The sequence below is a fragment of the Paramisgurnus dabryanus genome, chromosome 21, assembly GCF_030506205.2.
Source record: "Paramisgurnus dabryanus chromosome 21, PD_genome_1.1, whole genome shotgun sequence".
Classification (NCBI taxonomy): domain Eukaryota; kingdom Metazoa; phylum Chordata; class Actinopteri; order Cypriniformes; family Cobitidae; genus Paramisgurnus; species Paramisgurnus dabryanus.
Genome location: NC_133357.1, coordinates 17,429,096 through 17,444,569, shown reverse-complemented (window position 1 = coordinate 17,444,569; position 15,474 = coordinate 17,429,096). Strand labels below are relative to the sequence as shown.

At 37.7% G+C, this 15,474-nt stretch overlaps 1 protein-coding gene across 5 annotated transcripts in view; it reads right to left on the bottom strand.

The window, feature by feature from the left end:
- atp2b3b (ATPase plasma membrane Ca2+ transporting 3b) overlaps positions 1–15,474 on the bottom strand; it is a 66,587-nt gene that overhangs the window by 22,405 nt on the left and 28,708 nt on the right. For 3 of the 5 annotated variants that reach the window (XM_065286006.2, XM_065286002.2, XM_065286004.2), the window contains exons 6-17: positions 13,760–13,885; positions 12,337–12,378; positions 9,774–9,938; positions 9,383–9,597; positions 4,576–4,818; positions 4,216–4,457; positions 2,685–2,919; positions 2,375–2,554; positions 1,961–2,048; positions 1,648–1,754; positions 1,068–1,259; positions 1–23 (exon numbers count right to left, since the gene is read on the bottom strand). In XM_065286006.2, coding sequence (XP_065142078.1) covers positions 1–23; positions 1,068–1,259; positions 1,648–1,754; positions 1,961–2,048; positions 2,375–2,554; positions 2,685–2,919; positions 4,216–4,457; positions 4,576–4,818; positions 9,383–9,597; positions 9,774–9,938; positions 12,337–12,378; positions 13,760–13,885 — 1,858 coding nt within the window. The remainder of the gene's footprint in view (positions 24–1,067; positions 1,260–1,647; positions 1,755–1,960; positions 2,049–2,374; positions 2,555–2,684; positions 2,920–4,215; positions 4,458–4,575; positions 4,819–9,382; positions 9,598–9,773; positions 9,939–12,336; positions 12,379–13,759; positions 13,886–15,474) is intronic. The other 2 variants (XM_065286003.2, XM_065286005.2) reach the window with 1 other exon arrangement.

The window sequence follows — 15,474 nt, the reverse complement described above, 5'->3', positions numbered from 1 at the left end:
TGTACTGCTTTAAGTGGAGAGTCCTACACACAAACATGACAGAAGAGGAGACAGTTTAACCCCAGCTCACCTAAAAATGACAATCATTATGCAGCCTCATGTTTATCCAAAACGTTTTTGTTATTTTGTTTCAGGGAGTTAACTTTTTCATTTTGTGTTCTTTAAAAAAATAAACCCTACACTGTAAAAAAATTCCGTAGAAATTGCAGCTGGGTTGCCGGTAACTTACTGTATATTTAAATGCATGTTTTTTACTGGAAACATTTTGTTCAAAGTTAAATGAACATTAAATATTTACAAGTCTTTGACTTTACAGAGTAAAACTAAAAAAACAGCATCAAGCAAAACATTCTGGGAAAAAAAATCTGAAACAAAAAAACAGAAAAAGGATGATTATGATTTCTGGTTCCCAGAATGCTTTGTATGAGGCTGTTATTGTATAGTTTTATTCTGTAAAGATAAAGACTTGTTAATATTTAAAATGTATTTAACTTTGAACAAACTCTTGCCAGTAAATAACATAAATTTAAAACTACGGTAAATTACCGGCAACCCAGCTGCAATAACTTTGTAATTTCTACAGATTTTTTTTACAGTGTAATGTTTAAAAGGACGTGAGGTAAGTAAATTACGAGCAATTTTGGGGGGGGCAAACTGTTCTTCTAAGCTGCAAGTGGTACTACAGGAACATGTAGTACCATCAGTCTCCAGCAGGGGGCTCAGTGGCTGCTTTTGCCATGAGCTTGTGAGGTGCACTGCAGTTCCAATAACCTGCATGACACAAAACTACCACTGATCTCATTTCACATGACATTACAACCAGGGTCTAAAATTTACTTTTTGTCACACTGCCCAACAGTGGTTGTATCAAGAAAAAACACCTGCTGTAAATATTTTTTGCATCATTTTTGACTCAATCAATATTTTTGTGTATAAACAGCTAATGTAATGATGCCACTTGCAGCATCTTTCAATAAATGACTCTCAAAAACATAAATTCAGTTTATTTTAGTCATTTTCAATCCAGTGTACGATGAAGGCTTACAGTGATCGTGTGTGTGTGTTACCTGAGTGATACAGGCCCCAGTGAAGGCTACAATGACGGCCACAACGTTGACAGTGAGCTGAAACTGCAAAAACTTGGAGATGCTGTCATACACATTTCTCCCCCACATGACAGCCTTCACAATGCTGGAGAAGTTATCGTCGGTCAAGATGATGTCAGACGCTTCTTTAGCAACATCAGTTCCTGCTATACCCTGGAGACAGCAAGAGTGAAAGCGATTTTAGCCCAAATCTCTACTCTGCTTCCTTCTTTTCAATCCATGGTTGGGTAATATAGTGGCACCAACCCAACCTTTGGGTTAAATTAATCTAGAAAATGCCCATATTTGACTGAACCATGGATTGAAACAACCCAGCATTTCAGACCAAAGAAGATCTGGACATAGTTAGTGCTTCTCAGCCACGTTTTGTAATTATGCAGGCTTTTCACACCCCTCTAAGCTCCTATGCAATTTTAAACATAACATGAATGCAGCTCAATAAATCAATATTCATTTATCATCAGTATTCATCTGTAAACTACCTCTTGGATGGAAGGATGAATATATGAATAGATTAGATGAAAGTGTTTGTCAGACTCACCATCGCAAAACCCACATCTGCCTTCTTGAGAGCCGGTCCGTCATTGGTCCCATCACCGGTTACGGCCACCACCTGTCTCTGCTCCAGCACCGTGCTGTCAATGATGCCTACACAATGACATCATCACTCAGCAAACAATTACCAGCTAGCGCATAACCTTGACCAATCATGAATCTGAATGTAACTACTGTCAACACAGAGTATGAATTCATCAGTCCGATAATTTCATTGATAGTCATGAGGTTTATTCATACGCCGAGAGGCAGGTGTGACAAGGTCTTAGTGGGATAAATGGATGAATGCCGCATCTCACCTTTTACAAGAGTGTGTTTATCTGTGGGGGAGGAACGTGCCAGGACTCTGAGCTTGGGCCAGATCTTATCAATCCTCTCCTGCTCGACCTTTAACCCAAATACACACATGGCAGAAACAGAATCAAGATGAAGACCAAGACGAAGGCATCCAGATCGGGACCGATACTTAAACTCAAGACTCAGATCAAGATGGCTGGGGTTTACAGACTGGGTTACGTTTTAAGTACGCTCAATGCTACATTTATTTGATTTTAAGACATCATAAGACATAAAAACCACAAGACCAAGTCTTATCTGACATACAAGGCAATAACATCCATGTACAGTGCATGTGATGCCATTTTCGTCATCAAAAGAGTGCACGCGAACTATACGCACACTGCCGGATTTTTGATACTCTGAGCTTAACGCACCTCTCCTTTCTCATTCCTGATCCTCCGGTTAAACTCCTTGCCTTCCAGGCACAAAAAGTCATCTCCTGGCTGAATGATCCCACACTTGGCAGCAATAGCACGCGCTGTGTTTATATTGTCACCGGTGACCATTCGAACAGTGATGCCCGCCCTCTGACACTTGCGAATGGCGTCAGGGACCTGCAGATGGAGCAGATGCAACAGTGCTTAGTTAATGATGTGAATGTCTATTTAAGTGTGCTAACACAAACCTATCAACAAGAACCGACACTATTCCTAAATTCACCGTACATATCACAGGGTGACATACCTCAGGTCGAACAGGGTCCTCGATCCCAACAACAGTAATGCAAGTCAGATCGGTGACGATTTCAGCTTCATTATCCCAATCAGGCTCGGGGTCACAGGGAAGATCACGGTAAGCGACGCAGATGGTTCGCAGGCCTTCACACGCCATGGGCTCAATCACTTTTTTCACCATCTCATCTCGATCCCGTGGCCTGAAACTCCGGGCTTCACCATTGGTACCAAGTATGAAGGAACACCTGAGGCAGAAGAGAAAAACTGTAAAACAGAAACTCTGATAAACCTGCATAGCTGGTCACCACAATATCTTTTGGTTTGCTTCTTGCTTCCTGACTGTTCAACCATTCTTTGCGGTAACCATAGAAAAACATTGTACAAAACAACAGCACAGCTTTTATATGGTCATGTTGACCTTACATGACAAATGACAGCTTAGAAATGACGTCTGTGACTAAGCCTGTGTGAGAGGCTGTGACAGTAAAAGCATTTTTAAATGTCGTGCCCAAATCAATGAAAAGAAAAGCATCAAATCAGCATCAACCAGCATGGTACTACAGTTAAGACGTTACAGGTAAGACGTTTTAAAGAAAATAGCAATTATATGAAGCAATTATATGTTTAAACCCGTTAACTTGCGCTGTCCGTGAGCAGGACACCTAAGTTTACTTCAATATTTTTCATGTAAATGTTAGTCTATCACGACAAACTATATATGGTTGGAAAGGTCTAAGAATGTAGTTTTCATATTTTGAAACCTTTTAGCAGTAATAATAATGCAGTAACTGTAATTTATTCATTTGTGAAAAGAGTTTTCAGCAAACCTCACTACAAACCAACACAAACCTAAGTTTTTTGATAGTTTTATGTATTAAAAATAATACTATATTGCATTTTTTACTTTTTACAAATACATGTAAACTACTATAAAAAAAATTATATTTTCACCTCCAGACACTTCTGTAAAAACCGTTACAGTGTCTTCTTTAAAACAAGACCGAAATTAGGCTTCTAGCAAAAAAAAAAATGCCAGATTTATATTAATTTGAAGGTTTTCACCACCCCCCACTCAAATAGGGCTGCACCAGTTAAAGGGTTAAATATATAACAGCATCTTGGACTCACAAGATTAACACAAGAGTTTTAGCATAGTGAGCGTTGGTTGCCATGGGTACGTTGCACAGTGACTCTCATGGAACACGGGAGTTCAAGATTGCGTCGTTATGGGAAACTAGTTATTATAGTTTATAAAGTTTAAAATATGGATATTTTTCGTACAAAATCCGTAAAAAGATCTTATTGGATGCCCTTTTTTGAGCCTCAAAGTCAGAAGTTGTTCCGCATTATAAAATTTGGGAGAGCAATTTACTAAAATATCTCCAAATGTGTTCGTCTGAAAGATGATGGACGTATGTATTTCAGATTGCTTGAGGGTGAGCAAATCATGGGGTAATTTTGATATTTGGCTGGAGTATCTCTTTAAGCATTTGAAGCTATATAAAGCTCCCAGTTTCCACATCCTTTGTCAGTTTACTCACTTTTTTAGGAGGATCTCAGAAGCTCCTTTACTGTAGAGGCGGAAGCTACCATCTGACATCTGCACCACGGTACTCATTGACTTGCGTACCGAGTTGAAAGTGTAGACTTTGTAGAGCTTCTCCTCTGGTATCTGCTCTCTCACAGGGCCGTAATCTCTCTTCAGGTCCAGCAAGAAGCCCAGAAGACCGCACTCTGTCTTATTTCCAACCTGCTTGGGAAAACCACCTTCCATATCTGGTGGCTGAAAGAGAAGATGAAAGAGAGTGGGGGGTGGTTTATATTTGTTTTCCCAATGTGACAGTAATTTGTTAATATGTAGGCGTATTGATGTGGATTTAATTTGGGATCTTCTCTCTTACCAATATTTTGGAGGTGTAGGCGCAATTGATAGATACGGCGTTGACAATCATCTCCAGGGTGTTGGGGTTGATCTGGCTGGGGTCAGGGATCTCACGGAAGTGCTGGTCATTTACGAAGGCCTGTACTACAGTCATGCGGTTGGTGGTGAGGGTTCCAGTTTTGTCGGAGCAGATGGCAGTGGCATTGCCCATTGTCTCGCAGGCGTCCAAGTGCCGCACCAGGTTGTTGTCCTTCATCATTTTCTAAATTAGCAGTAGTAGAACGTTTGAAAGGTGAATAATGCACATCTTCTTTGTACAGTAGCTGCAAAATTTCAAGGATGGTCCACAATGGTCTAGAAAACACCATTTTCTAATAGTATGTGGGCTTTTAAACACTGCTGATGTTAGCTGGCATGCCTTCATGGTTGGGTAAAATGTGACTCTGCTGTAAAAACCCTGTTAAAGTCTTTTTTTTGTGATTTAATGTTTTCTACATAAAATTATCCTACATAATGTAAATAGTTTTTATTTAACCATGATATCTTTATCATTACGTCAATTAAGCCAAAGTCAAAGATGGAAATTGTTGTAAAATTGGTGATTGAAATCAAACAGATTCTTTGAATGTCATGAATAGATTATGAGACTTTAACCTGGACTTCACATAGAGGGTCACATGTATGAACAAACCTAACTGTTGGTTTAAATTAACCTAGAAAATGTCCATATTTAACCCAACCATGAGTTAAAACAACCCAGCAGTTTTTTAGACAATTTAATGTCTTTATACTGGTGTTGTCTGTTGGAGTATCTACACATGCAACTATCTACAAAAGGTGCTTATAGGTGCCAAAGAATGCATTGATACAATATGTTACATTGTTCTCTGATACCTACATAGAAGGCATGGCCGGACTTACCATTGGGCTTGATTGGGCTTGAGCCCAGGGGCCTCGGCCAATAGGGGCCTCCGTGCTTGCTTGCGTTCGTTTGATTTGTTCAGTCGTTTTCATTTTTTATTTTACAGCCTATTGGTTGGTGCAGAATTGTTTGGTGCTGCATTTAATTCGTTAATATATATATGTCACTCATCTTGGTGCTGAATATGACGCGCTGCGTTTACTGCTTTTGAAACCCATAGATGCTAGTACAATATAGCGAATACGCGAAATGCGAGTCATGAATGAGCTTTACAGATAATGAGAAAGAGCAACGCGAAAATGAAGCGCTCAGTATGAAAAAGATTACTAGAGTAGGCTATGGTCTTGTAACTCAGTTTTTTTCTTGTTTGTTTGTAATCTTACGTGATACGCAGGTATACGCAGGCAGTATATCCACTAGTAATGGTCAAGGATTTCCGTATACCCATTTAAAAAAGCGTGAGGATACTTAACAGTGTGTGACAAACCTTTGACACTTTCATTCAGAAATTGACATCTGAATCACTCACCATTCGCATGCTGCACTTGCTACTTTGGCGGGTTGAACCTCATATACAGTCCGCTATTTGATATTTGGTACATTTAACTTCATGCGGCACTGCGCGATCCGATCATCATATGAAATCAAATTATCACGGCGCAAAAGTGATTGTAAAGCAGACGGGTGTTTTCTAGTGGTTCAACAACAGCAAAAACAATTACATCAGAGTACCGCGAGAGCGATTCGAGAAATCACACAGAGAAGTCTGCTTTCTAATCGCTCTCGCGGTACTTTGACATCACCAAGCGGTCTGCGTAGCGCCAAATGAAATCCAATCTGTTCGCAGTCTGCAGTTCACGCGACAAACAGTTTCTGTGGAGAAATAAAGGAGTGAAGCAGAGCTACGAAACACAAGGGCGTAGGTTTGATTCTGGCATTGGTGGGGACATAAATAAAATGGTCGCATTGCAAAAACTGTTTATCACCGTTTACTTGACATAAACAACAGACAACTCAGTATGCACTTTACTCAGTGACATCTGACTCGCCACCCCCGGTGCCATCCCAAATTTAATGTACTATAATAAACAATAACAATTCGTTATGTCCTAGAGCCTAATAAACAGTAACTGTTTAAGTCTTGTCAAAAAAAAATCATATTGTAACATATATGAATCCATATTTACTTTATAACAATGAAGAATATGCAATTAATATTTCATTCTTAATTTAATTTTGCCAAAAAAATCCCAGTGTTGAAGTTGGTATGTATATCATGTTGGTATGTATATCACATTTCCTGTTTTTACCATGTTGGGGTTATTTTCTTTCATGGATTAGGGACCCCCTAAATAACCTTGCTACCCCATTTATAAAAGGTTGACAAAAGTTTGCAACTCGTCAGGTTAACATGGGATTGTCGTGTATTGTTGAAAACACTGTCCTTGAATCATTATGTGACACAACTTGTTCCGTATTTTGTGCATGAAACAGTTACAGTGGGTATAATAATACTTTCTTCCTCACTTACCTGTAGCCCGAATAATCACGCGCGTCTTGTTGAGTGAACTTTGACGCGTTGTACAAAGTGAAACCATCCTATCACACGTAGCGAGTAAAGACAAGCCCATAAAGTGATGTGATTTAAAGCGGCGGGACTCAAGAAATGCTAATCCAATCATATTAGCAATGTGAGTAGAGAGGCGGGACTAAAGAAATGCAAAGCCAATCATATTACCGATGTGAGTTACGGAGGCGGGCATTGCAAAGAACGAAAGCTGTTAACCGTTTGTGTACCACATAGAGCGTTATTTTTACAGAACGGGATTGCAAAAGATTTTTAATCTCATTTAAATGATTCCTGAAAAAATATATAATTAAAAAAGGAAAGTAAAAAATAGAAAACACAAGAATAAGACGGACATTAGTGGTTATATATAAATACAGATTAATTGTTTGGTCGAAATTATTGCTAGGGACAATTCAGTCTTCCCTGAATATTGCTAGGGACATGTCCCTAGCGTCCCACCCTAAATCTACGCCCATGACGAAACATAACAAAATCCGGAGAGTTAACAACGCACATGATTATGTCAACATTTAAATCATCAGTCCAGTTCATTTCATTAAATTATGGCCATGTTGATGTCCTGATGGTTTTTTATATAATCCACTAGCTAGCCTAACTTTCCTGTAGTTTCTCTTTCAGCATGTTTGCTAACAGAATCACAGTTTAAACTTCTGAAAAGTGTTCATTTTTATATCTACGTTCAAGGTTTTAATGTATTACGTTCATATCAGACGCAAAAATTAATTAATGATCATCTTCTCTACTTTGGTTTTTGGTGTCTAATATTACATGATGGTCTTGTCATAATTATTAAATAACATCCTAAAATCTTTACTTTTTCATTCTTAAACACTGCACCCCTTGTACGCTATTTGCATAAAAATACACTTGTTGATTATGTTTATAACATTATATGGTGTGTAATAAGGTGAATGTTTATCAAGACTATTATTATTTTCTTAAGCTAAGTCTTACACAATGATTTTAAATGTTGTTATGGGGTATTTTTTAATGTGCATGATTAATTTGAATGTGTGACAGCCCTAAAAATACATGATTTAATTTTAGACTGGGCTTATGTTCTGCTTTAGAGATATAGGGGCAGTTTCCTAGTCAGGTCTTATCCTAGTCCCAGACTAAAATGCATGTTTGATCTGTCTTAATTTAAACACATCTTGCACTGATATATCTTAACATTGTCTCAAGACGCACACAAGTAATGTTTTTTGTAAGGTTTGTTTGTAAAAACTACTTGAATGCCCTAATAAATACCTATAGCAATAGGCCTAGTGCTGGATTAATCTAAACCCTGTCGGGAAACTTCCCTAAAATATAGTTCTATGATATATTTTTTATTTTAGGTTGTTTACTGTATGTGTGCACTCTCAGAAGATAATTTACACAAGCTGTCACTGGGGTGGTACCCTTTCAAATAGTACACCTTTGTACCTAAAGAGTGCATGTAATGGGAACAAATGTATATATCTGTACCTAAATAGTAAATATTAGGACCCATTTAAAGGGTACCATCCTAGTGACAGCTTTTGTACCTTTTGTTCTGAGAGTGTAGGGCCCAAAATTTATTCAAGCCCAGGGGCCTCCACCCTGGTAAGTCCTGCCCTGATAGAAGGTATGTGACTTTATTAAGTGCAAAATGATCCAGAAATGATTTTAAATTTCCAAAATTTGTCCACAGAATGAAATGATGTATTCATTATCATGAATAATAATATTAAGCTCTGCTCTGATTGGCTGTTTCTTAGAGCGGCTTATTTCAGTATCAGACGAAGATACATATTTTGAGAAATATTAAATTTTTTTGGAGATGTTGACTTTGCTGAGTGATAGGTTTGTGTTTTTTTAGTATAGACCTGCAACTTAGGCTAGTAAATAAACGCTAGTAAATAGCATTAATTAGCATATAACGCTAACTCAGCAGTCACAACTTTGTTTTTAGCATTGTAACAACATTGTACTTCATTTAATGTGTAATTTAATGTTGGGGCGCACATCCTGACTGTAACTTCACAGTTAGTGTTATGTTAACATTGGTGTGTTTTCCAGCTTGTGTCTTTTGCATGCACAAGGTTTACATAAGAAGGAGGAAACACTCATCTTTGAAGCTAACAATATGTCATTAACCTATTACTGTATGTACAAAACTATTATTATTCATCTATGCCTAGGTAAATAGTTTTACATTCTATGGCACCTTTAAAATATTAGATGAAATGAAAAAAAAGTTGTGTAAATGTGCTTACATAATCTGTTCTACAATAAAATATATTTTGCTGAATTAACACACACAAATACAGTGCACCTGGTCTGTCTCACCTTGACTGAGTAAGCTAGTGAGATGGTAACAGCGAGGGGAAGACCCTCAGGCACAGCCACCACCAGCACAGTCACCCCGATGATAAAAAATTTGACAAAGTACTGCACGAAAATGGGCGTGCACTCTGGCAACCAGCTCCGCCCCTCCACCACAAATGTCTCAATCACAAAGTACAAGACCAGGATAATAACTGTGATGGCCGACATCACCAGACCTAAAAACAATACAGACTTAAGTAAATTTTTACGTATCATTTTGTCTTCATATTTATGTAGCTTGCAGAAAGTAATGTTAATGCATATAAGCTATAACATCACAGTGATGCGACTGCAATCAACAGAAATTATTTATCCTATCACCTCATAATTGACCATGTGAAGTACCACGCACCTGCTTTGCCAATCTGTACAGCCAGTTTTGTGAGTTTGCCCTGTAGTACAGACTTCTCCTTTTTGGGCACGTTGGCTTTCTTCTTCTCTCTCTCCTCTACTTCGCCACCCTCCGCACTCTTCAGAGGCTGCATCTCCATGGCAACAGCTCCATCCTGCTTTTTGGCTGGTGGGCGGGACATGAGTTAGCGTCACTACATATGGACAACAAATCTGTCGTGTCACAACTCAGAGGCATCGTGAAAGGCCTCCACTGATAAACAATACTCATTTAAAGCTCTACATACATTCAAACATTTCACCTATGTTTTCTGTTTATCAGCAATTTGTTTCTGTTTTTATGTCTAACAAGACATTTTAGGATAACCATGTAGGACAAGATTTAGACTCAAATTAAAATCTAACTGAGATCTCAAATCTTCAAGGTATGAAAGAACAGCAATTCAGTTTTCCTCTAGAGAGACTCTATGTGGCACACACACACACACACACACACACACACACACACACACACACACACACACACACACACACACACACACACACACACACACATTACTAGACAAACAACAAAGGAAAGCAGGACAAAATGTGGACACACTCGTTAGCACATTTACCAAAGATGCACTATAAACAATGGCATTGAGTCAGATCACAACAGTGTCACTCTTCTCATATTCCACAGAATTTGCACTACAGTACTAAGCAAATGTGTTTGACCACATTTCCCTGGCAATGAACTATGGTTACGGTTTAGTAAACTACACTCTTTCTTTGGCTACATGGTTGCATAAAAAAACGTGAACATCAGAAGAAACTTTCTGTTTCATAAATGGTTCTTTGTGGTGCAAAAAGGTTTTTCAGATTATGAAAATGTATGAAAGAAATGGTTCCTTAAGGAACCAAAAGTTCTTTGGTTTTTTGAGGAACCAAAAGTGGTTCTACTATGGCATTGCTGTGAAAATCCCTTTGCAACACATTTTATATTTTTAAGAGCGTATGCTGTTGAGCAACCATCTGAGTTACACTATAATGTGTGGCTTACACAAAAAGCGTGTTGCAAACTCTTAAAAATAAGGGTGCTACATGATGCCATAGCCTAGAAAATTTTTTTTTGGTTCCATAAAGAACCTTTAAAGGGACACTCCACTGTTTTGAAAATATGCTCATTTTCCAGTTCCCCTAGAGTTAAACATTTGATTTTTACCGTTTTGGAATCCATTCAGCTGATCTACGGGTCTGGCACTACCACTTTTAGCATAGCTTAGCATAATCCATTGAATCTGATTAGACCATTAGCATTGCGCTCAAACTGACTTTGCTGCCGTACCATGGCTGCAGCAGGCACATTGATATTATGCAGCACCTGAAAATAGTCCCCTTGGTAACTTTCAATAGCAGGGGACTATTTTCAGGCACTGCATAATATCATTGCGCCTCTTGCAGCCATGTTACAGCAGCAAAGTCCTTGATTATTATGCCAGAATGAGAGTATAGTTCCTAGCCATATCTGCCTAAAAATCGCAACATTTAATTTTCTGTCGGTCTTAGTACGCGATGTAACTACAGAAGAGTCAAGTTTTAAGTAGGAAAAACTCTTTGGTTATTTTGAAGGGTGATGCTAATGGTCTAATCAGATTTAATGGATTATGCTAAGCTATGCTAAAAGTGGAAGCACCAGACCCGGAGATCAGCTGAATGATTTCAAAACGGTAAGAATCAAATGTTTAACTCTAGGGAAGCTGGAAAATGAGCATATTTTCAAAAAAAAATTAACATCCAAAGAATCTTTCTGTTTAACAAAATGATCTCTGTAGTGGATACAGGTCCTTTCTTGTATAAAAACGGTAAGAAATAAATGGTTCTTGGAGGGAATGGTTCTTTGGGGAACCAAAAATGGTTCTTCTATGGCATAGCTTTAAAGGTGACATAGAATGACTGAACGGGTTATTTATCCTTGTTCTGTGATGTGACATGTAGACAAAAATGTTTTTGTTTGGGTCTGTAATGCCTTAGAAGCTTCCTAAAACCCTCTCTCAGATAGCTCTATTAGGGTGGGGGATTTTAAACAAATGGTTTTGCACCTATTTGGCTCCCCCTACTGGCTTAACTTGCAATCTCATTACTGATTGGCTGACTTTGCTGCCACTCAAAAAATGTAGCCAATTATTTTAAATTGGAGGGGAAGTGAGATGCCTGTGATGTCATAAGCATCAGTTTTTCACATTGGGCCGTTTTCTGGCTGACATTTCTAACAGAGGAATTTCTATGAGACTGAGATGTTTAGCATGTCTAACACTTTTTGTATGTTTGTGAATGCGGGTAGACAACCATTATTCAACAAAGACAAGGTAAAAATTGTTTTTCATTCTCTGTCCCCTTTAAAGAACCTTTTGCAGCGCCTTTATTTTTATGAGGGTTGTCAAGCTCTATAGATTGTGTGTTTATACATGCTTATATTACACTTTGTTATACTCCTGAGCTGTGCACAAAAAGATTCCACAACATGAAATAAATTAACCCTTTATTCTCTCCATTCATCTACTATGCTGTCCTCGTGATACCTTTATTCTGATTGGTCTCCACACCAGGTTCTGGCTGCTTGCCTGTGAGTGAGTGAGAGAGAGAGAGAGAGAGAGAGAGAGAGAGAGAGAGAGAGGAGAGAGAGAGAAAGAGTGGAGAGAGAGAGAGAGAGAGAGAGAGAGAGAGAACAGGGGAATAAAAAGCAACAGACAGAGACAGAATGAGAGACAGAGCACATAGTGTTTGATGGGGAAAATGGGAGCACACAAAACTATGGAAACAAATGCAAACATATGACACACAAATACAATTCACCACACTACAATTCTGCTGAGGAGACTGGGCCAATCTGTCTTTATGCAGCTCTAAAAGTCCCTTTATCGTTATTGAGTTGTGTATTTATTGTGTATTGCTGCGTGCTATTTCAGTGGATAGTGGATTACATACCATTGGTGATGCTGCTCTGTTTGGCCATAGTAGTGGGTGAGTAACTACTCTCTTCTGATTGAATAATGAAACAAAGGGATAATAAGGGTCGGAACAAGGGAACCATGGGAAATTTAGAGGATTGGGCAAAAATTGAAGAGAAAGGGGAAACCAAAACAGTGGCAGTTATTCGGCAGGGGAAATTGATAGAAAAAAAAATTGCATGTGAGTTGTTGACATGAAACAAGCAGTGTGACTTGTTATATAAAATCTACAATAATTGTAACATTTTCTAATAATACTAGATAAAATGCAGATTGTGTAAAGATGACTTAAAGTACCCGGATGAGGCTGTGTTATTAGTTTCAAGCGCTTGATATCTGGGAATGTTCCCACTGGCCAATCAGAATCAAGCATTCCAGAGCGTTGTTTAATAAGTACGGGTATAAGATAAATGCAGGTGATGTCAAGTCATGTCTGGATTACAGAAAATGATTAAATCATCTTTGTGAGGCAGCTCGGTGACTGATGGCACATGTGAAGCGATTCACTGGGACAGTAAAAAAACATGGCGCCACTTCATTCTTCATCCACCCACATCCAACCCTCTCTCTCTCTCTCTCTCTCTCTCTCTCTCTCTCTCTCTCTCTCTCTCTCTCATTCCCTTTCTCTGAATAATTAATCAGCCTCCTCCAGTATAACTCCTAATCCCATTCCTCTCTCTCTAGACTTCTCACTAGGTTAAATCATCCATGACACGATCCATCCACGATATAAAGCTTACAGCAAAGCAGCTTGTATCTTACTGTACATTCCTCTGACCATTCATAAAAATTCCTTCAGGCTCCTCCATTCATATCAAACCCATCTTACTCTTACGTAAGGTTCTCCCACCCCATCTCTTCATTCTTTACTGGTAGCACTGCTTTCAATGTATCAGCGTGCATTTATTCTCAAGAGTCATCCTACACTCGATTCATCTTATTCTGTGATGGTGTGTGTTGGTTTTTCTTTGATGTTTTTCGTTTTCACACTTACCTTTCTTCTCTTTCTTCTCTTCCTCCCCTTCTCCAGCTCCCAGCAGAGTGAATATGATGCCAGTCTGAGAGTTGACTCCAACTGCAGTCACCAGCATCCTCCCTGAGCCCTCCATGACATGAGTACCTGAGAAAGAAAGAGAGATACACAAAACGTTACAAAAGAAACATCATTTTCTCTATTATTATTTTTGTCTTGGTTTTCATATCAATTTTGCTTAATGGGTCATTGACATGACATGCATATTTTTATGTACTATATTTTATGTACTATAAAAATTGTATATTTATGACTCAATTTATTCTATAAAACCTATTTAGTTTAAATAGTTTACATTTTCAGTATTTATAATAATAAAAAAAAAAAATTGTTTTGGTATATCAAACTTGCAGACAGTAAAATGGCAGACAGGGCAACTGTCTGTAAAAATGAGCAGTTTAAGACAACAAAATTCTAAATAGGATACTTTGGCATTATTTTATGTCCAAAACCTTTCCTATAAACACATGTCACAAATATCATTAGCCTAGTTGTTGGGAGGTTAGGATAATTGAAAACATTTTGTCCAACAATTTGGATCTTCTCAAATGTCTGGGTAACCGCAATCATGGGCCTTTTATTAAGAAGTTAATGGGTATACACAGTAAGCATGATGTCACATCATCGAGTGAACTCCAGGTTGTCTTTATGGCTAAATATAAAGTTTGTAAATTTCTCTCAAATACTGAAAAATAGCCACTTTAATGTAATGGGTAGGCTGGTACACTTTCTGTGTCAGGTGGTACAACCAATGTAAAATAGATGCAATGTAAAACCATGTTTTATTTGTTTTTAAAAAGATTATTTATGAAATAAAATGATATTTTTATGAAAAACTTGAACCAGCATCCAGGTTGTTGTCGGTTAAATGCAAATTCATTGCAAAGGTCAGGTGGTGCAACCAGAAAGTTAAAGGTCGCAACTGCTATAAAGGCCTCTAAGAAATAAAAAACATTACAGTAATAACATAGCTTATCATTTTAGTTTTAATAAATGCAAGCTAATGTTGGTATAATTTTATTATACCTTTTAATACTATTGTTCTTAAATGTATAGTTCTCAAATGTTCATTTTATGTTGAAGTTACTCATTTTCAGGATTATAATTTTAAATGCCACGATTTATAAATAAACAAACAATCAGCATGACACGTGGAGCGCATTAAAACTCATATGGCAATATATAAGCAAAAATTGGTTGAACAACCTGACATTTTTTAAATGTATATTTAAATAATAAAAAAAATTAAATCATTGAAATGTACTCAAATGGTGTTCAATAAAAAAACTTTTTAAACACATCCCCTCCAAAATATGCATTACATCAATTTTTTTATAAAAATAAATGCTTATTTTGTCATTGACCCGATTGTTAGTTCATGTATAATATGCATTTACTAACGAACACAACCTTACTGTAGCGTTACCAAAATATTTAAACATGCTTAAAACAAAATACATGGATTTGAATAGCAAACCCACACCCAGAGTCAGCAACAAAGTATTACAAATGCAAACACACAAACATTGTATGATTTATGGCAAACAACAAAATTCCACAGACTAACTGGCCAGCTACAGTTCATCATTAGCATGACTAATAAAGACAAACAACCCTACATCGTCTTCGCAACAGTATTATTGGGATATGATTCAATAACTTCATCAGTAGAGCAG